The sequence below is a fragment of the Charadrius vociferus genome, unplaced genomic scaffold (genome assembly GCF_000708025.1).
Source record: "Charadrius vociferus isolate BGI_N301 unplaced genomic scaffold, ASM70802v2 scaffold183, whole genome shotgun sequence".
Classification (NCBI taxonomy): Eukaryota; Metazoa; Chordata; class Aves; order Charadriiformes; family Charadriidae; genus Charadrius; species Charadrius vociferus.
In genome coordinates this window covers 293067-316991 of record NW_009648250.1, presented here as the reverse complement: position 1 = coordinate 316991, position 23925 = coordinate 293067, and the positions used below count along the sequence as shown (strand labels likewise).

Below are 23925 nucleotides of genomic sequence, written 5' to 3'. Positions count from 1 at the left end.
AAATAACAGGGGAAAAAATGGATAATCTTGACCTCAATAGTAGTCAAAGCTTTAGCACAAATTTTGAAAGTGAGAATAGAGCATTGATGTAAATGTAATAAAATGCTGCATGGATAAAGTAGTTTGCGTTACACAAAGTTTTCTTTCCTAAGCATCAGGCTAAATGTTACTGACAGAGATATTCAAAGACTCATTTTTTGAGACTGTCCTGTTCAGTATGTTTTGTTAAAATCTTAATTTGTTAAAATCTAAGCAATCTTAAAGGATAGGACCACAAAAGACAGTCGCAGACGATACAGTGAATTATTAGGACACTGTAGTGGAAATAACTGTACAACCTTAAGGACTGAAAAAAATAGAAAAGGGACAAGATGCCATAGCACCAACTCAAGTACTCATGATTTCCTTGTAGAGTCATCAGCCATTTCTAACTGAGCTGTCCAAGGCATTAGTCAATCATGTGGGAAAAGACACTAGGCAGCTGCAAAAACGGCTAGTGGAACACTAGAGCATAACCACAGACGTTTCCAAGAGAAACAAGAAGATAATCATGACATTGTACAAACCATGAAGAGATCTCAATTTGAATTCTAAATATAGCTATATATGTCATCATCTGCTGTCAAAAAGAAGATGAATTCAAACTGAAACTTGTTCCAAGACATATTAATACAATTGGGAACAAATACAGCACCTGCCATACCAAAGGGAAACAGAATTTTGTTTAGTGTAACAAACTAAAAGAGCAATATGAGAACACTATAAAAAGAGCAGGTTAGAGCAAGGGGGACAACACTCATGGCAGATGATGGCAATTAAACTGTGGAATAAGTGAATATGAAGAGTCAGAGAGAAACCGATGTGGGAAACCAGGTTTCTAATCTGAACTGCTGGAACAGAGACCCTGACACATGGAGCATACATACCCTGCTAGCTTTAATATGGCATTGGCTTAGTTTTTATGAGGCATTATTGCTTATAGTTGCCAGTAAGAAGCAGCAACAGAACTCAGTTACTTCATGCATTCCCACGTAATGAAAAGTAATAGCTATAAGGCCATATACAGAACAATTACTGCCCCAAATTGGAAGAAACTGAATGCTTGTTCTTTAAGGGAATACCAAAAATTCTCTGAATATCCCAAAAACTTCTACCAGAGCTTTTTCGTTTGTTTGTTTTTTAAAAAAGTATTCCTATATTCTGAAGTACAAGTTAAAAGACCGTTTGCACTAGCAAGTTTTTATACCTAGTTGTAAAGTTGTGGGGTGGCAGAGCAGTCTGATCGCTTACAGAACAGACAGAATGAATGTCTAAGGGGTCTGAACCTTACTTTGAAATGACATTTTACCAATTCATTGTTTTCAAATTCATTTCATCTAAACATTATCTTCCTATAGAGAAGTATTTATTCTGTGCAATACCATTATTAGCAGGTAAACTTACAGAAATACTTTGAATTCATTTAGAAAAAGCTGATGAGAAGTCTTAATTTCAGTTTCATTCTCTTAGCTACAAGCTAGGATGCTGCAACTCACTATTTATATTTTAAAAACCAAGGCTGAATTCTTCATAGCTATTAAGGGAAACACTACACTGGAGAATTGGCTTTCAAGATGCCTTCAGTAACTGATTTGTTCTTAAGCTGTTAGTAATTAATGACTTCACAATTTCCCCAACCACTAAGCATTACAGAAGTTGACAGTGATGAATAAAAAATTATGATGACGCTTTTTTAAACTATGTGTAAGATTAACTACTTATAAGACTGTGTAAATTCACCTGTAGTGCATGTTTTCTACTAAGAAAATTTTGCCATTTGGTTAGATTATTAAAAAACAGAACAGAAAAATGTATGGGCAATCATTAAAATGCCAACAAGTAAAGACGATGCATCTTCCAGATATTTCTTCAACCTTAATGAAGGCTTTTGAAACATAAGCTTTATGTACTAGAAACAAGTACGATGATGTTCCCTTATCATAAGCTGGTTTTTTTGTTAGCTGAGTGTGTAACAGATCTGGTGCTTTTAATTGTTCATCAGGGAATGACTAATAACTGGGCAGAGAAGAATGCCCCAACAACTCTGATCACAGATGACTAATAAACTAATGGTCCCTAATAGACTGCACCTGTGCTCATCTTTCACTGTTATCTCCTGATCTGCCAAATGTCTGCAGCACTCTATTTGGGGGCTTTTCTAATCTCTTGTAAACTGTGGTGACCCAACTTTAAACATACAGCCTAAGGCAATCGCTTTGACACAGCAAAATGCCTGGTTAACTAATAGCCATATTTCCTGAAAGAGAGGCTTGCTGGACATGGGGCGGTGTAGGAGAGTGACAATGTAGGAAAACAGAGCATAACATAAGAATGAAGAGAGTGGGGGAAAAGCAGAAATGGCTAAATCAGCATGATGAGGAAAACAGGATGAGCTATGCTCATCTAGGAGTCCTCTTTTTAACAATATTATCTTTTCACTTTTGGTCCCAAGATTTAATCCATTTTCAAGACGTAGGAGTTTAGTATTTTCTTGTATTTAAGCTATTACATGGAACAATTTTGCTTAGTCAGCACACTGTAAATACGCTCAGTCTTTCAGAAAGATTCCTGACAACAAGGCACTTGAAAATCACAGATGTGTATGAAGGAATGTGTGCATCGAGGAGAGGACAAGTGGAATTACATGTCATTATTTGCTTCACTCCAATTACTAAATGACAAACAAGCCATATTTCAGAAACACTCGTCTCCCAGACTTGTGTTGTAAAAGAAGCAAGTATGTAAATAAGCTTTATTTCTTCTCTCTTTATAAGCAGAGTCAGTCCTTCAAGAGCCCAATTAAAAAATGGTAATAGAGATCCAGGTTTTTTTTTTCCTGTGACTTACACGTGGCATAAGTGGATTGGTAATGCACACTTCTTCCCCTCCTCCAGTTCACACTTCACTTGAGAAGCACCAGAAACTACTCTGCATTAAGTTTAAAATTAAATGCAGATACTAAGTTTCAAATTCAACTTACCTCCCAAAATTGGCTGGCAAAAACTCAAGAAAAGCATCATTCAGGTACAGCTGCGTTAGGTTTAACAGTTGGGAAAATCCATCTGGAAGCCTATATAGAAATAAAATAATGTAGTGCCTTTATTTCAATTATATTCAGGGCATTAAGTCATATTTTCTTAAACAACAGTATAGTATTGATGTCCTACATATTGGTAACATTAAAATTAAGGTGGTATCAAAATTTCTACAAAATTGCACTAGATACTTGTTCTCTGCAAGACTAGTTTCAAAATTATTTTTAAGGATGGAGGACAATATCTACAGGCAATAAAATCTACAAACAACAACAAATGTAGTCTTGCTATGTATTTGTGATCTCCTGACACCTAATATGGAGGAGGCATTCATTAGAGACAGTAAGATAAATTAAAGCCTATGCAACACATTTTTTCCCCAGAAGAGTTATGCTGTGCAAAGTTTGTACCTCTGGCAGTGCTGCTTCTGGCAAATTAATTTTGTCACAAGAGAAAGTGACAGGGAAATCTACTCATAAAAGTTAAGTTTGAAAAACAGTGGTATGGTATTTAGATTAAAATTAATTATTGTTATTAAGAAAGAAACCTCTTTGCATATTTCTCTACATTCCCAGAGGAGCGACAGACTTAAAAAAAGCTGAGAAAGCCACATGGTATAATGTAGGATTGCCCACATATCCTATTACTTTAGCAAAATACTGTAATGACATAGCCATACTGTATCACAGTGCAATGAGGTTAATGAAGATACTTCTCAGGTAAGTCTGCTCCTTGCCTCCCAGGGTTGGCACGTGTCTGAAGCAAGTCCGAGACTCAGCAGTGTTTGTGCAAACATAAAACACTGAAAAAATTTACAAACTTACTTTGAAATAGGATTTACGCTGGCCTCAACAACTGTCAAGACTTTACAGTTTTTTATATTTTCTGGAAACTCCTGTATGCCTGCAAGATATAGGGAAAGGTAAACAGTCTTAAATTACTAGACTCCATCACAGGCATAAAAGTGATGCACATAAAACTGCTAGCTATAAAAACCTTAGTTCATTTGGCAAACAGTGGACTGGTTCTCTGATATGACATTGTAGAGACAGCTTTCATTAAAGAAATACTGTTATGCAATATCAATTCTTTTACTGTTCCCTTCCTAAAGCATTTCATATTGCAGCTTAGCAGGCAGCTCACCAAGCACAGTTACTGACACAGTACACTAATGATTCCCACTGCTCATTACCAAATATTAAAGTACTTGTACTTTGTAATGTACTTAAGATCAGGCCCTCAGTCCCAGTATTTTTTTTTTTTAAAAGGCATTCATACACATGGTAGAACAACGTTTCCAACAGGATCTGTTTGTCTAAGGCATGGCTTGTATGACATCCAGGTGAAATGGTAAGGCTTCAAATCTTAAAGTATGTTTACAGCATTCATGGTTCTCAACAGATATCCCAAAATGTGACATATGCATGCTGTTAGCTTCAGATTATTTGTACAGAAGGACAAAAATGCTGTAGACACATTTATGTCTGAAAACTAACACAATAAGGAGCCTGTTTTCCAAGGTTACCTCCAGAAACGCCAGAGTGAATTTGCAACCCATGTATCTGCCAAATTTGTATTTGTCAGAAACTGACAAAACAGGCCTTGAAAAGAAAAGACAGGTACCCACCACTTCGGTAGAAAATCAGTACTGAATCATTCTAATGACCAAGACTTTCACCTCAATCTTTACTATACCATAAAACCCAACAAAACCATGGTTATCACAACTGCAGTTGCTTTTGCAATGTATCACTACATTGTTCTTACACCCTGGGACAGGTGTTTCTACTTTAAATAAACTGTCCTAAGCATTACAACCATTCATACTGCAATCCTTCCATTTGGATTAAGAATACGCTTTTTTTTTTTCTTTCAATAAAAACCCATATACTAGTAAAATAAAGTTATTTTAAAACAACGAGGTTTTTTTCAGGTAATAGAAATCTTAGCTCTTTGTCTTTCAATTAATGCATGCAATTGTGTCTGCTTCTAGAGTGCCTTATCAGGTGTATGAAGAGGGCAGCCTGAACCCAAGGAACGAGACTGCTAAGAAAGAACCATACTCTGGGGATGCTTGCTGTTAGGCTAGTGAGAGTGTGAAATTTCATGCTGCTCCAAGAGACATTAACTCTCTTACAGTCCAGCTGCAGAGAGAAAGACAAGGGCTGCATGCCTTCTCATTCAGCTGGCAGGTGGGACTTGGTTATGTCTCTCTGTGTATCTGTTCTGAGAAAACTGAAGCAGAAAAAATGTGGCAGAGCATCAACTGCTAAGTAATGTTTTTACTTACATAAGGATATTACACAACTTCTGATGCTAGCTTAGAGTTTGGTTCTTTCTATGTTTGTGCAGTAACAAGATTGACCTGGTATATTAGGACTTAATAGATGGCAATAGCACCTGACAAGAAAAGTAGTCACAAAGCACATACTTTCACATTAAGTCAAAAGGTGATGTTAGGCGCAAAGTCACCCCACTGACTTTTCTGTAAACGCAACTTAAGTAGAAACACTATTTCTGTCAAAGTAGACTTTTAGGTCTTTCCTGAGAGGAACCTATTTGTCATCCTAAATGGTTGACACTACTACTTTTGACTCATACCAGGTGTTGTACTCTGTTACTGAGAGATGAAAGGCAAGGAAAGCACACTAAGGCACACAGGTAACCCAGGTGTTTAAATACCTGTAAGTATCATGGATCCTTTCGGGAAATAGCTTGTTGAAATCAAGAATAATGAAATATAGAAGCAGAGTGGACCAGGAAGAATTGAACCATCAACTGTAATATAGGCCAAGATTTCTGACACTTATGGTTTACCACCATGCATGTTCATGTAAATGCACACATGTGTAAACAAACATATATCTTTATATATATGGCTTCAGTCATGTGAAGTTTACTGGGGCTGTGAGTGGAGTTGAAGCAGAAGACAATGACAGGGGATACTGACTTACTTTATCACTTGCACAGTTCAAAAATCAAAACTATAAAAGTAATACTTATAATGTAATGAAGATTCATTTCTGGAAAGCAGCAGTGATATTGTCAAGTCCAAAGATGGGTTTAAAGAAAGATCAGAAAACTACCATATAAAGACTAGAAATGTATCTTACCTATTGCTGTCATGTAATCTTTGTATTAAGAGAAACACATTTCCAAGAAATTTAAATACACATGATCTTAATTCCAGTTGCAGCAAGAAGCCTCTTTCACCAAACAAGAATATCCACATACACAGACGGAAAGCATTTAACATGACACAGTACCCTGAGTCATGGCAGATGAACAAAAATCTAGCATAAAAAAGAGGCCTGTATCCGTGAAGTTATGGGGGATTTGTGTCTATGTATGGGTGATTGTCTCAAAAGTACATCAAGACCTCTTTATTGCCAATGATATAACTTTATCTTCTAAAAATAAGTGTCTACATTAACCAGAGTAAACCACTGCTAAGCTCTGCCTTGGGAGGCAGAGCTGTGTTTCAAAATTACTCTGTGCTATTAGTTTTGCTGTCTGAATCACACTGAGAGATTCTCTAAGCCCGATTTTTCTGGAAGGTGGTCATACTACTGTGCTTGGCTTGGTCCTTGGATGAAAGATTGCTCTGGTCCAACATGTTAAACCTCACGTTTTTAATATTAATTTCCACTGTCTGTGTCAAGAATTCATTGAAGCACAGAAGACAAATCTGTGATAACTACCTAGAAAACAAAACACAAAGCACATCTGCTAGAGAGGAGAATGTCAATGTAAACTTACTCTCAAAGGAACAGCCAAATAAAATATTAGCTATCCAAATACAGACATGTTAAATCAGCATGCTTTTGTACATAATGGAAGGACTCTACAGTAGTCTCTTCTTTGACTATGCCTTGGGCAAGAGGCAGCAACGGTTTTAACAACAAATTAACAACAGAAATTCAACTGATATGAGAAAGCTAACAATGAAGGAGCCCATGTATTAAATTTCACTGCTTCTTAGAGCCAGGATTGTTATGGTACAACACCATCTTTACCAACCTCACTGAACACTTCAGTATGGATAAACGGCAGCAGCCATCCTTCAAAAAAGCAGTAAATTGGGAATGACAGCATGAAATAAACCTAATGTTTGTTGTAGTACGCATTCAGAAGAGAAATAACATGGTAGAGAGGAGCAGTCTCCTAATTTGATAGGAAGCTGCATTTACTAACTGGCTATACAACAACCTTCAGACACTCATTCACTTTTCCTCAGCTATACTCCTCCTGCATGCTAGAGACATACAGTTACTGTTGGATTAGTATTCTTTCGGTTCTCTCACCAAGACAGCAAATGCAAAGAGCAAGTACGAAAGAAGAGTAAGAAAGAAGGCAGAGAGACACTGGAAAAAGATGAGAGAAGGACAAAGGGCTGTAAAGAGCACTCAAGAGGATCTGTTCCTTCTTTCTTTCTCTGCTTTCCATCTCTCCTTACTGTCCTGAATCTTATTCCCCATTAAGGAAGCTCAGAAAAAAATCGAGGGTCTCTGATCACATCTTTCCACAACCCTTTTGTAACACTGTGCTAATTAATCCATTTGAGAGCCACGCTCACCCTTCATGAGCATCTGTTCAAATAAGCACTGCAAATTGAGATCCACATTCTTCTCTAAATCCCATTTTTCTTTCTGTTTTTTGACTGCTTCCTTTATATGCTGATACTCAAAGATTATAGAAGACAGTGCAACAGATTACTTGGGGATTATCTAGTCTCTTGTAGCCCTATTCCACTTTCCTTGCAAAGCATCACATGGACAGGTTATTCATCCTGCTGTTTCCTACTTCACATGTAACAACCATCACCCCCAACACATTTCAGTGCTGTAGCTGATTTACAGATCATGCTTACTGTTTTCCAAGAAAAATACAAACCATCACGCTTGTGAACTATGGCCATTTGCAGAGCACAACAGGAGAAAATACAATTTGTTGGTAATCTTTAATTCTAACCACCAGATCCAAACTGAATTGAGAGCAAAGTTCTTTTTTGTAGTCCAGTTTCCCACAGAAGTGAGATTTACATAATAGCATTTAGTATTTACTTGCCTTTTCCTTCCTCCCTGTTTTCCCAAATTTCAGGCACTTTTAAACTCATTGGTCAGCTTCTACCAAAACCAACACTTAAAGAAAAAAGAACGGGGAGGGTAGTGGTGGAACTGTAAGATTGTTAAGGAAAATTTGGCTGTAAGGTAAGGAACAGGAATCTAAAATTCTTTTCTAGATTAAGCAAAAAGCAGAAATCATTCAGGGCTCTACTTGGCAAAAACTCACCAGCTAACCAGCCTAACCTGTGTTTAATCATGACCCCGGGGCAGCTGCAGCACATGCCCAAAGGGCACACCGAAAAGGTCATACAGGGATTGCGGGTCAATGGCCACAAATCTGAAGGTAATCAACCTCAGTTCTGGATCACATGACATGGCTGAAACACAGAATTTCGCCTGATCTCTAACTCCCTAGAGAGCAGTGATTGTTTTGGCACAGCTTGTCAGAGCAAATGTACGCTAATGTCCCTCTCTCTGTTTAGACTGGATTAAGGCAATTTTAAGTATAATTGGGGTCCCACTCACCACCTGGAGTTACACTCATCTCCATGGCACAATCCTTTCCTATCACCAGGGTAAACATAACTTGCAGAGCAGGAGAGAAAAATGGGATGACTTTTTCTCTCCATCAGGTAAGATTTTTTCCCGCAAATACTGGCAATTCTGGATTTACAGAAAATTGTGCAAGTCACATCCACTACTGGCAGAATCCTTCACTGCAAGATCCCAGAGCCGACACCCCAGTATGCTACTGCTTCAGCCCTACCACATATGGGGGCTTGCTCTGCTGTTCATACTCTAGTCATGCAATCATATTTTCCTTCACAACCAAATGCTAAAACTAGTATGCCCAGCCTTCAGTTACTGAAACCATTACTGCTATACAACAGTGGCAGCTCCTCCAAATCAAGTTCCACTTCTCACGCAGAAATGACTTAAAACAGGCTTGCAAAAAAAAAAAAACAAAACAAACAAAAAACCCAAAACAAAAAAAAAAAGCCCACCCAAGTACTGTTTCAATTCTGAAAAAACACAATCACTTAAAAATAAGAGACCTGTGGAAGCCAAATGGGTGATGTTCCCAAAGAGAAGAGCTAACAGCTACATCTCTCAGCTTGTGGGGAATGTGAGGAAAAAAAAATAAATCTCCAAACAGGCACACCAAAAAGCCCTCTTGCAGCAAAACAACTGAAACTACAGCCCGGCTGTTCGACCATCCCACTCTGCACCTTTACAAGTACAGAGGACACAAAGGCAAACAGATCGTTTCAGTATGCATGAATATGAAAGAAACCTTAATTACCTACATTCTTGCCTCAGCTAAGCTATTCACCTCGGTCTCAACCTTCTGGCCAAGCTGCTATTAGGACCTGCCGGAAAGCAGCTCCCCATAAAAAAAAGCAGCTTTTGTTTGGTCTTCCGCACAGGCCTCTGCTACAACTGTCCTTCCAGCCAATATGGATCAAACATGGCAATCAAAATATTTTCAGAGCTCAAGAATACATGCCGCATCTCTTCCAAAGATTACATAAAATCTGTTTGCAAAAGCTGCGATTTTAAACCGAAATCTTCAACTACAGTGCCAGTCACAGTTTGTATTCTTATATATTTATATATTTTGCTTTAATTTACAATTTGCGTACCCTCTGAATTAAAAGTAGCCCCTTTCGTTACTCAAAGTAAGCAGCATGTTAGAGCCCAGCCAATTCACTGCACAACACTGACCCATCCATCCTTCCTTTTCAACGTTCATTTATCTTTTCAAAATTCTGAGAGGATCCCTTGCCACCACTGGTTTCAGATCAACCAGGATCTCAGGTTTCCATGAGATGCCCGATCAGGCTGTAGGGCAGCAGTAACATCTTCCTGCTCAGAACTGGAGTTGCAGCTCTCCACAAGGTTGGCCTCCATGTACCTGCACACAAGGTGCTACTCAGTACACTAGTCCTTGCCAAGCAGCTTAAGAGCCTCTGGCTTGTTTAGTGAAAACCTATCCTAAAAGAAAAAAAAAAAATAATCAATCCTTTCAAGAGAAAGGAGCAACTATTGCAAATACACTTTCGTCTAGTTCTGCAAACAGATATCCCAAAGCTTTTGAAATCTGCATGTTAAATCAGTTACTCCTCTTGCACTCTCAGTGTGTCAGAATTCTGTAATTCCTTGCAGCCTGGTTCTCCTTGTGTATCAGCATTACAGAAGTCTGGCTTTCTGTCTGTCTCCTACTAAAGGCAAAAATATATAAGCTTGGAGACCTGTGAGAGAAACTTAACTTTCTCAAGAAGCAAAATTCAAAAAATCAATGTCACAAATTTAACCTATCATTATTAAACTTGTTACAGATTTAATAAAACATCGATTTTAATACATTTATATAGCTTTTCATTCTCTACTCTCTCTACTTTGTTTACACAGGAAAGTTCCATTCCCAAAAAAGCTTTTGTTTTTATCAAGGAAATCAACTAATCTAAAAATCTTACAAAACGTTTACAAAATTCTGAAAACAAATGCCATTTGATTTCCTGATTTTTCTTGGAAGTGACTTTGCTTGACAAGTATCTACTTATAGCTTAGAAAGCAGACTGGCCTCTCCATATTCACTTTACAAAGTCCTTTTCTCCAGTTCTAATGCTCTGAAACTTTTAAAGTTTCCATTCCCATTTCTCCTCCCTTTGATGATGGTCACTTGCAGGGCTGTAAACTGTGACTATGCTGGGGGCTTCTTTCTTGAGTTTACACTATGAAAAATGGAAGTTGAATCTTTATTTGGAGGACTGTTCGGAGGGGGGTTGTAAGGGAAAATAGATAATATTTGTACAGTCCATGTAATGATTAATGCAAAAATGTAAGTCATGCTACAAATCTGACAGGAACAAGTTAAACAGTGTTTTCATTTTTAAAAAAAGGAAAAAAAAATCCCAGGAAATGCTTCCATAGGGAGATTTTTAAGCTTCTCTAATGAGTTTTAAAGAAATATGTACTCTTATTGGTTGTGATAACCATTACAATATAATTAGATTTACAATAAAATACAGTATTGACAATATATTTGGTGCTCATTTTGTTAACGAGTTGGGTACTTAACTACACACATTTATATAGTAATAGAGTATACATTCACAACTAAGATAAAAGGTTTTTTTGCAGAATAAGTGTCCACCTGTAGACACGCTGGAGGGGAGGGATGCCACCCAGAGGGACCTGGACAGGCTGGCTAGGTGGGCCCATGCAAACATCATGAAGTTCAACAAGTCCAATTGAAAGGTCCTACATCTGGGTTGGAGCAATCCCACGCACAAATACAGGCTCAGTGGAGAATGGATCGAGAGCAGCGCTGAGAAGAAGGACCTGTGGGTGCTGATTGCTGAGAAGCTCAACATGAGCCAGCAATGCACAACAACTGCAGCCCAGAAGGCCAACCGTATCCTGGGCTGCATCAGCAGCAGCACGGCATCAGAAGACTGGAGCACCTCTGCTATGAGGAAAGGCTGAGAGAGTTGGGGCTGTTCAGCCTGGAGAAGAGAAGGCTCTGGGGAGATCTTACTGCGGCCTTCCAGTACCTAAAGGGGGCCTACAGGAGAGCTGGGAAAGGACTTTTTACTAGGGCATGTAGAGATAGGACGAGGGGGAATGGCTTCAAACTGGCAGAAGGTAAATTTAGTTAGATATTAGGAAGAAATTTTTTACTGTGAGGGTGGTGAGACACTGAAACAGGTTGCCCAGAGGGGTTGTGGATGCCCCATTCCTGGAGGTGTTCAAGGCCTGGCTGGATGGGGCTTTGAGGAAGCTGGTCTGGTGGGAGGTGTCCCTGCCCATGACAGGGGGGTTGGAAGTCGATGATCTTTACAGTCCCTTCCAACTTAAACCATTCTATGATTCTATGTGGAAAAAGCAGCAGCATTTAGATATAAACTGCTTTTTTATAGCTTTGAAGGCATTAGAAGTCTGAGTCAAGTTTAGGATTTCTAAAATTTTTTGTTTGAGACCACTTGTGAAATTCAAAATTTTTAGTTTTTAATCTGAAAGCTAAAAACTTGTGCCAATTCTGTGAGGTTTAGACTGTAATGGATACTATTTTATGCTGTATGTTAGCCTCTTGATCTGTTTAAATGGATAACGCCTCCTCAACACTTTCTCCAATAATAGTATCTTGTGCTGCTAAATTATCAGAGCTGACACAGCCAGAGAAAACAAGGGTTTATGTGGGCTTTGGTTTTTTTATTCGTTTTAGACACATGTACTGGCACAACTAGGATACTCCAGCAAGCTCACATGAGTCTTCCAAGCATTCATCCTCAAACTGTTTGAAGATCTTAAATTTTTAGAGTAAGGTATCTCTAAGGCCTGCTCTAACTATGTTCCTTACACAATGTGAAGGAGAAGGAGTGTGAGCAGCAAGACAGGTTCTTAAATGCCTTTTCTCGGGGTGAGGGGTGGGTGTGGAGGGGGTGTGTGTGGGGGAAGCAAATAATGCTGCTTCTTGTTGAAGACATGCCTGACACTAATTTACATAAACCAAAACATGCCAGGGCAGGGTAAAATTGCAAAATGTGGAACACTAGGAAGGTTATGCACAGCAGTTTTGTTCATGAGGCTGTCTTGGACAATTACCAAGACTCAGGTGGTTTTCAACTATTTATGGCTGGAGTACTGTTGAGTCCCCAGAGTGACTTGAAACTAAAGTATAATATAAACACGTAAAGCTACTTTGCTTCCCATCCTCCCCCCACCATCTCCTAGCACCCTGGGCTGAAAATTCAGTGTTATCTTTTGGTTGAAACATGATGACTGTCACTCAAACACATCTCTTTACAAAAATAAAAGTACATTCTCCCTTTACATGCAAGTCCACATCTAAAAAAACCTATAATTAATTCTACAATGCCTCTTCTGTGTTACAAAAATTTCTTTGAGTCCAGGAAGAGATTTGTATTAAACTTATTTCAGAATTTCAGATATGTACACTCAAATTCCACATTAACTGCACTGAAATTCCATTCTGTTTGCATCCTCTCTTAGGCACAGAGATAATTTTATTCTGCAAAGACAGATCTTATTCAGTATCTTTAATAAGACTGCCAATATATTTAAGAAAAAATACTATAAACACTTGAATAAAGAACTTTAAATAGAATAGCTGCCTACATTTAGGATAAATTTATGACCTGTATATGGTGATACATTGTAGTAAAATGACAGACTCGGGAGTCAGCAGTAGATCAATTATCTTTTCTTTTATTTCACTATCGTAGATGATATAAAACCTCTGTTCCCATCTGCCTCTGCCCACCATCGCCCCCAGTATAAGCAGAGAAACAGCAAATTTACAGCAAGTTATTTTTGTATTCAGGATCTTCCTACCTTACTTCTCCCTGTGGAAAATAAAACTCAATTCTATCTCCCTATCATCTATGAATAATTCTCAATTCATTGAAAAAACATACTCCTAAATGCACCAGATGGGCAGCATAAGATGTGATACTCTCCTGAATTCTCATTCTCCAACTCCCCAACTTCTGGCACACAGCATACTAAAGCTAGTTTGCCAAATCAACAGATGATTTTGAAACACTGAAGAAAACATATTTATCTAAATGTGCATCTGTTAACAAAATTCTTTTAAATTACTTAAAATAGTTTTACAGGCAGATATGGCTGGGCAGGGTCTGTGTGTGTGTTTGTTTTCTTGAGATTAATTTGTGCATTTTTGCATGAAGATTCCCTGCAATACAGACTGACAAACTGACATGTATAAATTCACTTTAACATTGCAGTGAAAGAGAATATCTTAACATCTATATCTCCTTAATATCTAAGAGACTATTGAAGATACCCATATTTCCAAAACACCATTTTTATTTTGGTCTTGCTATTTATTTCCTAATCTTGCTATTTAATCCTGCAAAGGCCTGAATAATATAGAACTTAAAAATTCAATCTTTTTCCTTTACCAGCAGCAAGCGGGGAAAAATAGACCATCTCACTGTTTACCACTATACTAACTCCACAGGCACAAGCAATTTCAAGCCCATTTCCCAGGCTTCCAGGAAAGCCTGATTTCCCTGGCAGTCACTTCATTGTATGCTTCAGTCTTTCAAATAACTTGATTCTAGTAACCTGTAAAGCCAACTTTTCTGTGCATTTATATATGCCATCATACACTGTACATCAATGCTTTACCCTTCTTCAGAGAAGAGATAACAGTATTTCCTTGACAGCCTTCCACATTGTCCTAGACGCAAGCTAAGGCTGGCATCCCCGAAGCCACAAGGAAATGATTATCCCCGAGAGGTTAATAAACCCTGAAAGAGACAGATCTAGAGGTGTTGTTATGGGGGTTTTTTGGTGGGTGTTTTTTTTTTTTCCTGTACAACTGCCAATAACTTAGTCATAGAAGATTAAACAACAATTAAAGTTTTCCTTTAGCTTCATAAATAAAACACTCATTTTTCTACATAGGTCTTACATTCTGTATGCTGCAACTTCTCTTTAGGATACAACCCAGCAGGACTGGGAAAAAAGGGCATCTCAATGCTTTCTACCCAGGATGTAATTTCTGGTATAAGAATGCAGTTTATTTATTGTACCATTTGTTCAAGCATCACTTCATCTTTGTGACTAGGACAGCATCAAGCTTCAGGTAAAAGCTTCAAAGCTGAAGCCTACCTGGAAAGAAGCAATAGAATACCTCTGATATTCTGAGGGTTCACAATAGCCTTGTGAATCAGGTTAAAATGCCATAAAAGGACAACTGATATACTCACTACTTCCACAAAATCTACAGAATTTATTGCCTATTCCCAAGACTAAAGACAGAGTTAAAGCTAACTCTATTCCATGATTGCTGCACTTATAGCAGCAGTTTGGTATTTTAGGCTACATCTATGCCACGACCTTTTCAGCAGCCATGAATAATATATTCCAAACCAAATGCTTGTACAAAGACTTCTGTATGCTCCAGAACACACAACCATTATAGGCTTATACTCCCTAACTCAGCACATGCCTTGAAATGTACATCACTTTATGCAAAGACTAGATATACTGACAGAGAAGGAGGCAAATGAAGACTACTAAATAAAACCCCCACCCTGTCTGGCTCAAGAAGATCCAATAACAGAAGGTGCTGGGCACTGGGAGCATACAGGGAAACATCCCTGTCTCCTAGCTTTCTGCACTTTACTAAAATCTTCCCTTGGCTTCTGCTTTGGTCACTGCTGGAGACAGGACACTAGACTATATGAATCCTTGTTCTGATTAAATACTATTAAGTATTCTTAAGTATCTGCATTTGCACATCTGCCGTGTAGCTGTTACTCAGTTTTATATATTGTATATATGAAATTAGAAACATTTAAATCTGAAATAAAAAAGGCAAGCCCTTTTACGAGCTATCAAAAGATCATAAAGATTCCTTCTTGGACAAATACCTTTCACGTAATGAATCTGCTGCCTTGAAGAATTTCTGCAATTTTGATCTTTCATCTAAACATCAAATATTATCCACACATATATATGTGTGTGCAGTTCTACTTGGAAAGCTGGATGCTCTCCTGTGCAACAGATCTTCCTCTGTGAGCCAGACTCTGCAATTCATGAGGTAACTTGAACATATTTTAAAACTGAAACGTCATTCTTCATTTTGTATCAGCTCTTCAGAAAATTAAACACCTCTCTTTGGTCAATACATTTGGTTATGTCACAAACTGCCCAAACATCTTACATGAAAATCCTACCATGTTCATTTATGCTGGTATTTTAAAATTAACTCTTGTAAAATGCAACCTTTAAAATTAAATGCATATTTATCTAAAGGCATCTGCACTCCATGATTTAGCTCCATTCACATTGGAAAACACTTACAGTATATCAATACTACAAGAAAAATACAGGAACTATCACCTTCATTTGCCACAACCACCAGAATCTGAAAAACACACTCTATTTTAGAATTTGGCATCTCTCATCATCCTGCAGTATGATTGGTGATTAATCCCCAGCAATTTTTTTTTTATAAATTAAGAGAAAGCAATCCCTGTGCTTCCACACTGTATTCTTCCAATATATAAAAAAGAAAAAGGAAGAATCAGAGATTTTGATCAGTTTTGCTTGGAAAACTAGTTAAACCCCTCCTATTTGGCTTTATTATAGACACACATCAGAACAATTGTGGACAGTGGGAAACTGAGCAGTAAATTCTTACCAAGAGGAAGGGAGACACAACAGAAGAGAATAGGCTTGCAGCTGTCAAGAGAAAAATGTTCCATGGTAGCAACAGTGAATAGGGAAATAGAAATGGTAAGGCACTTAAGCCAACAAATTTAAAACTCAAATAATACCAAATTTATTACAGAATAAATAACGTTATTTCTCACCTCACCCAACAGGGGCAAAGCAGGACCCTGATTTGGTTTTGGGTTTTTTTTTTTTTTTTTGTTTTTTGTTTTTTTTTTTTTTTTAGTTTTAAAAAGCTTTCAGGAATAGTGGGAGACAAGGGCTCAGTACTGGGGCCAGTTCTGTTTAATATCTTTACCAATGACCTGGATGAGGGGATCGAGTGCACCCTCAGTAAGTTTGCAGATGACACCAAGTTGGGTGGGAGTGTCGACCGGTTTGAGGGTAGGAAGGCTCTACAGAGGGATCTGAACAGGCTGGATCAATGGGCCGAGGCCAAAGGCATGAGGTTCAACAAGGCCAAGTACCGGGTCCTGCACTTGGGTCACAACAACCCCATGCAGCGCTACAGGCTTGGGGTGCAGTGGCTGGAAAGCTGCCCAGAGGAAAAGGACCTGGGGGTGTTGAATATGAGCCAGCAGTGTGCCCAGGTGGCCAAGAAGGCCAACAGCAACCTGGCATGTATCAGGAATAGTGTGGCCAGCAGGACTAGCGAACTGACCGTCCCTCTGTACTCAGCGCTGGTGAGGCCATACTTCGAATACTGTGTTCAGTTTTGGGCCCCTCACTACCAGAAAGAAACTGAGGTGCTGGAGTGTGTCCAGCGAAGGGCAGCAAAGCCGGTGAGGGGTGTAGAGCACAAGACTATGAGGAGCAGCTGAGGGAACTGGGGTTGTTTAGCCTGGAGAAAAGGAGGCTGAGGGGAGACCTTATCACTCTCTACAACCACCTGAAAGGAGGTTGTGGTGAGGTGGGGGTCAGTCTCTTCTCCTAAGTAACAAGTGACAGGACTAGAGGAAATGGCCTCCAGTTGCACCAGGGGAGGTTTAGAGTGGATAGTAGGAAAAGTATCTTCACTAAAAGGGTTGTCAAGCATTGGAACAGGCTGCGCAGGGAAGTGGTTAGAGGGATCCCTGGAAGTATTTAAAAGACATGTAGATGTAGTGCTGAGGGTGGTGGACTTGGCAGTGTTAGTTTCGCAGTTGGACTTGATGATCTTAAAAGGTCTTTTCCAACCTAGATGATTCTAAGATGTCCCAAGTAAACAAGCATGTGAGCTCAGGACTATTTTTTGATGTGCAACACTAGGCAGAGAAGCTATCCAAACCGTGATAAGATTGAGAACAGGCACATGATAATAGTTTAAATAAGCTTGTGTCCTGTCATTTCTCTGAAAGGTGTTAAAAATAAAACAAAACACCACCTAGAAAACAGAGCTTCACATTTTACTAGGATAGCATATCATTCAGCTATTGCCTCCTTAAATTCTTTATATGCCTCAGAGGAACAAGTGCTCTTTCAGCAGCTCTCTGAATGCTTAGCTAAAGGTTAAACCATTTTGGACGGACAAGTAACTCTCTAGCTGGTAAGTGACCAGCTGCTTATTTACATACATAAGCTAAGGAAATTGCCAGCACTAGAACTCAAATGCCCTTTTGCTGCTTTTAAGTCTTCTGCATCAAGAACTTGTGTTGGAAACAGTTAATCCTTTCAACAATTCAGTCTAGGACAAAAAGATGATTCTTTCTCTGTTGTGTGCCAGTATGAAAGTTTAGGGCCAGTGTTCTTTAAGACTATTAATCCACTTGTACCAGGAACAGAGCAGTGATAATCAGATCAATTTATGACACTAAATGCTGCATTCATTAGGCAGAAATAATAACGTAACAGTTTAAGTACGTATTGGGCTACAATGGACAATCAAGGAGAACGCCAACACTTCAACAACTGGAACACTTTCTTAATAAAGCAGAACTTAACTTTGTGGAGTCATAATTAGCTAGCTGTCCAAACAAAACAATGAATTTAATATGATAAAATATTTGGCATGCAATTCTTATATATGATTCTTTCAAATATGATTTCAAGGAGAAGCCTTCTAACTTCACTTTGCATTAGTAAGACAAGATTATTACATCCTTATCAATTAGCATTATTGAACTTTTTTTTTCTCTCAAATAAGCCACACAAATAAGTCTGATGACAACAGAAGTTATTTCAATTTCCTTACAGTTGCACAGATCTGCCAGCTTGCCAAAGCAGCACCATTAATAAAACCCCATGCATACAATACTTGGCTGACAACACTTCATAATTTATAAAAGGCTGACTCACACAGAATGATAGATTTTTAACAAGTGAGACAAGTGAACCAGTCATCATCCATAGTCACCTTTCCCCACCTTTCCCCACACGACAGAGGTCACCATCTCCAGAGCAGGACAGCAAAGCAAGTCTTACTACAATTTTCAGGCAGATCATTAAAATAAACGGAAAACAATTTTCATATGAAACAAAATATAAGAATAGAATCTAGCAAAATTTTACAAGTTCCTGTGCAAACTCTCTTCAGTATAGTGAAACATGAGGAAAGCCACTAGAAGGAATAAATTTGAGCGTGTGAGTTTTGAGACAACATAAAATAATTCACAATATCCATTTTCAGTAATGAATCTCAAAGTACGAACCAATTAATGTGAGAGATACAATTAAATATCACAACCAGACCATAAAAGAACATCTCTTATGTTAAGCAGTGGTTTAGAGTAGCGATTTAAAATTTAAAGCTGTGTAGCTTCCAGAAATTATACTTTCACTAGTGTCTTTGTACAGTCAACAGTGATCTGCCTTTTATCTACCCCAATATAATAAGTGAAGTGACTTACCATTCTTGCTGACATCCAGTTCCCTGAGATTAATGAGATTTGCAATGGATGCTGGCAATGTGGTTAGATCATTGTCTGGTAAACTCAGCTTGTGCAGAGACTGACAGTTAAAAAGTTGCTATTGAAACAGAGAAAAAAGTGAATGCAACTTTCTCTTAGTTTCCTCTATATAGCTTTTGGTTTTAATCCCTTTAAACTTCTGACCTCACAGCTTGAAGGCCAGACTATTTAGTCTTTGACTACAAAAAATTTATTTAACTAGTTTTATTCAAATTTGACTAAGTTTACAATGCTTAGGAAAGCAAAAAACTGCAAATGGCCACAACCCAGCAGCTATGCTTAACACTTCCTACAAATTCCTTCCCGTATCTCAGAAACTGTGACCTGTAGTTACACATAGTCCTGCAAACATCGCAAAATATTTTCCACAATAGATATGCCACATGACACCCCAGAGGTAATTAGAGTTTCTTCAAAAAAGAAAAAAAAAATTGATAGATGCACTTCCTGAAGTCAAATTCTTCTGGAACACAGGATTTAAGTAGGTATTGATCTTCTTTAAAAGTTTATATTTTATTCCGTTACATCGTATAACATTTTTTTCCCCTTCCATGCTTCCTAGCTCAAGTACACAAAAATTCAACAAAATTATCATGAAAACTAGCGAAAGTTTGATCTAAGCATACAGAAAACTGTATAATCTCTTCTGTATACATGCATTATAATTTGTATCAAATATTTGGTCAGAGCCAGACCTCTTCCTATATGCAAGGTACCTTGAGATTCTTACCCAAAATCTTTACAAATTGACAAAACAGGGCACATAATACTAGTGTAATGGAAGTAAAATCCTCAAATTATATGTAGGAAGCCTACAGATACTACGAAAAATATATCTGTAGGAAAGTTGTTTAAAAGGTTCATCTGAATAATTTATGATGAATTCTCCTTTTCCAACAATTTTGGGTAAGATCATTCATTAATACCTGGACTTAGTGCTCTTTTCTTTTGGAATTCTGAGAAAAGATCATACAAAATCAAGAAGTGTTCTACAACTTAAAAAAATTATCCCAATCAACTAAGCAATGGGCTTAGTCCAACCAAAATTCCTTGAGTCTCTCTCAATTACGAGGCCATTATTTCAACCACATACTGTGGAACAAGGCCTATTCATGTAATGTTTGCATATACCACCCAAGAACAGAAGCAAATATAGATTAGCAAGATGGACAGTTCAAGGAATGAGCTTTAGCTTGCCTACTGATGTTTCCAATTCCTCAGAAACATACACCTGTTAGAACTAGTTGATACCATTAAGGCTTTGAATAGTTACAAGTTACTTAGGATATTATATGGAAAGGAAAGCCATTTCTTCAAGACACTTCATGCAAGAACATATACTTAAAACTCATCCCTGAAAACAATCTGGACTCTTGGAATCATCAGAAACTTCCCTGATGAGTCAGGTTAAAGCAAATGCATCACAAGGAATTGCAATATCCATAAAGGAAAATGGGAGGGAGGGAAGTTTCGTGTGGCATTAGCTTTGTAGTTGTTCCTTTTGTTGTTCTTTTTTAATGTTTGCATATTCACTGATTAAGTAGATCATCATTACTGGTAAACACCAGAAGCCATATAATTAAGAACTATTTTACTGCAGAATTTCAATTTCTTCCAAAGAGCAGAGTGAGAGGGAAAACTGAAGCTGCCACAGTTTGAGCTTTTCAGATCAAATGCACACTGTGGCACTTGGGATAAACGGAGTACCTTTTCAGATGTGATTTAGCACACAAGATAAAAGCATTTCAAATGCCCGGTTGCTTTTGAAACTGAGACTACACACCAGTGCTTCATGTAAAGCAAAGTCCTTCTTTACCACCACCTTTCTCTCCACCACAGTTTGCTCGTGCTGCAACCCTCAGCCAGTCAAGTAAATTAAGGAACTATACTGTAAGAACCAATTTTTGAAGTATGCTGGAGTTCTGAAAAGATTTGGAGTAATTGAAAAAGAAAAAAAAAGGAAAAAAGCCACACACATTGACAGGCCATTTCAGTGATAAAGGTGACAAGGCAGCCCCAAACCAGTTGTGTTGTGGCATACAAAGGGCAGCAGATTGCAAAACAGGGGTAAGAACACACCACTGGGGGCAAAGACTAAAGGGGAAGAGTGGGAATGTCTTAACCAGCTTCAGAAAGCCTGGAAACAGCTGGAGACACACCATTCGTCTGAGATGGCTTAATTAGAAGCCTTTTTAAGAGCTGAAAGACTAAATAAAAGCTTGGGTTAGGGAAAAGGCACACGCAGCTTGAAACTGGGTTCAAATCAGCTAGGATCATTTCACCTTACAGGCCTTCCCTTACAAGTCTTCTATGGATAGTTTTAAGATTACAGTTTCTGTCAAATAATTAAATAAACCACTTTTACTATGTGTTTACTACTCCCTAATTTCTTTGCTTGTTTCCTTTATAGTATTTTAATTTATACGTGGGGTTTTTTTCTTTTGAAAATTGAAAGGTTAGTAAAAAAAAATTCCCAAAATTACTTAAAAGTTACTTAAAAGCTGAAAAAAAATGCTTAGCATCTCAAAAATAAGTCTATAAGGATGACTTATTATAATGTACAAACACATTAACATGAAGCAAGTGTTGCCTGTTACAGGTCTGTGCTGTCCAGCACAGAAAAGTAAAAAGGAACAAAAGGTCTACATTCAAGCAGTCTTTCTAATTTAATCTTGGACTAGACCAACGCAAGTGGTAGACTGCCTACCTCGCAGTTTACCTCACACATCAAAACTGGATTTCATATAGGAATTGACTAATGAAATCAAATGGCATGTAACAGGAAAGGAAGATAAAGCACACTAACTGCTTATTCTGGTCTAAAACGCCAACATGCATTCATTTGATCACTACAGTACAGTCTGTCTTCCTCTTTTAAGATTACTAAAAGGAATTATTTAGAGAATTATGAATTTGGAAGAAAGATGTTTGCTTAGTTCTTATGATTTGGGAAACAGGACGTCAATGCAAGAAGAGTTCAGAAAATTTCCTTTCTTTTTGGCCAAGAAAGGTATTTTATTCTGTTTCGGCACTCAAATTTTATTCTTCTCCAATAAAGAATGAGAGACAGGAATAGAGTTCTGAAATCATCTGAATAAAACTCAAAGGCTGATATGAAGTCTTTAAAAGCAGGCTACTGAAACCTAAAGTGACTAAGTCTAGAGTAAAGAATTATACGCTTGGGAAGATACAAGAATAAAATAATGGAATTTCTTAACTATAACAGACTTGGACAAAATGTCTAGTTTTAACTGATATGTTACTAGCTCTGTTCAACATATAAATACAGATTTTCATTGATGGCTTCTCAGGAGCATTTAAGGTTGGATTTTCAAAAGCACTCAGTTGGTTTAAGTCAGCTCTGCCAGAATCCAAGGCTTCTGATAACTGTCAAGTTACTATCCTAAAATTGTTTTACTTCCTTATTTGTTTCACTTTTCTTTCAAAAAATCCAAACTAGCAAAGCCTGACAGGGCTGTACTTTGAAAAGCATACTTTTCAAAAAAATCTAACAAAGCATTCTCTAGTTGTCTCGCATGTCAGTGAAAATTTGTACATAATTGTGACAAAACTATTTTAAAAATTAAGTATTTAATCTAACTACTAAGTTTTTAATTCCACCAAGACAGGAAACAAGTCTATTGCAGTGATCACTTCACACTTCTCAAAAGTCTCACTGGCACAAATTTTCATTCTTTTCTCTAGTATACTGTTAATTCAGCGTGCAGTTTTGTCTTCAGATTTCAGAACAAACAACAAATATTAATTTTAATAATAAAGACATAATCAAAGTGGTATTCTGTCCCTCTAGTTTTTGAACTTCAGTAATTTGAGATACTTCAGAAGGCCTCTTCAGTCATGTACCAAAGAAGAAAGCAAGACTTCATGTGAATAGATACTTTGGATTGTAGCTACACATCTTCATGTGTTATCAGAGATCCAAAATAATGCCTCAATTTTTTTGAATACAGTTAGTCAGTTTGGGCAGACATTGCCACAGAAATAAAGTAGCCTGCCTCTTCCTCTATCTACCTCTCTTTGGCTGGATCAGTTGCATAAGCATTTTTATCCCAATTCATGCAGCAAACTAGTCAAGCTGGAATGCATAAACATTCCTTCCACTAGGGCTGCTTATTCTGAAACCACCATTTGCTTTAAAATATTTAGCTAACAGCAGCTTAAGAGCTAAAGTGGAATGCTAGATGCTACCAGCTCCTACCATGAAGTAACAGAGTTAATAAGCAGAACTAAAAGGAAAACCACCCAACATACCTTTGGAAGCTCTTCAATCTGATTAGCATCTAAATAGAGTTCTTCCAAGGTCTTTTCAAAAGTAAAAATCTCCTTAGGCACCTGTTCCAGGCTGCAGTGAGAATAATCAAGCGTAGTGACTGTTTCTTCCTCTCCACGCAGACAGCGGCATGGCACCAGCCGCACAAACAAATTCCGCTTAGTTGTCATTTTCAGGCACTGTAAAACAGAAATTGGTCAATTTAAAAGCGAAGACAACTTCAGAAATACTTACATGGGCAGCTTCTCAAACTTCCCTTGGCTGCTAAATACTTAAAAAAAAGAAAGATGTGTGTACATACGTGCATATGTATGTGTGTATACACATATGAGAGAGGGGACAGGGAGAATTTATTTATTTTTACTTCTTTTAAACAC

General features: G+C 37.9%; 1 protein-coding gene across 6 annotated transcripts in view; it reads right to left on the bottom strand.

Annotated features, from left to right (window-relative positions):
• The window catches only part of ERBB2IP (erbb2 interacting protein), a 68231-nt gene extending 44513 nt beyond the window's left edge, over nt 1–23718 (bottom strand). For all 6 annotated transcript variants that reach the window (XM_009884221.1, XM_009884222.1, XM_009884223.1 and 3 more), the window contains exons 1-4: nt 23530–23718; nt 19198–19315; nt 3899–3977; nt 3020–3109 (exon numbers count right to left, since the gene is read on the bottom strand). In XM_009884221.1, the coding sequence (XP_009882523.1) occupies nt 3020–3109; nt 3899–3977; nt 19198–19315; nt 23530–23718 (476 nt within the window). The remainder of the gene's footprint in view (nt 1–3019; nt 3110–3898; nt 3978–19197; nt 19316–23529) is intronic.
• Nucleotides 23719–23925: the final 207 nt, after the last annotated feature.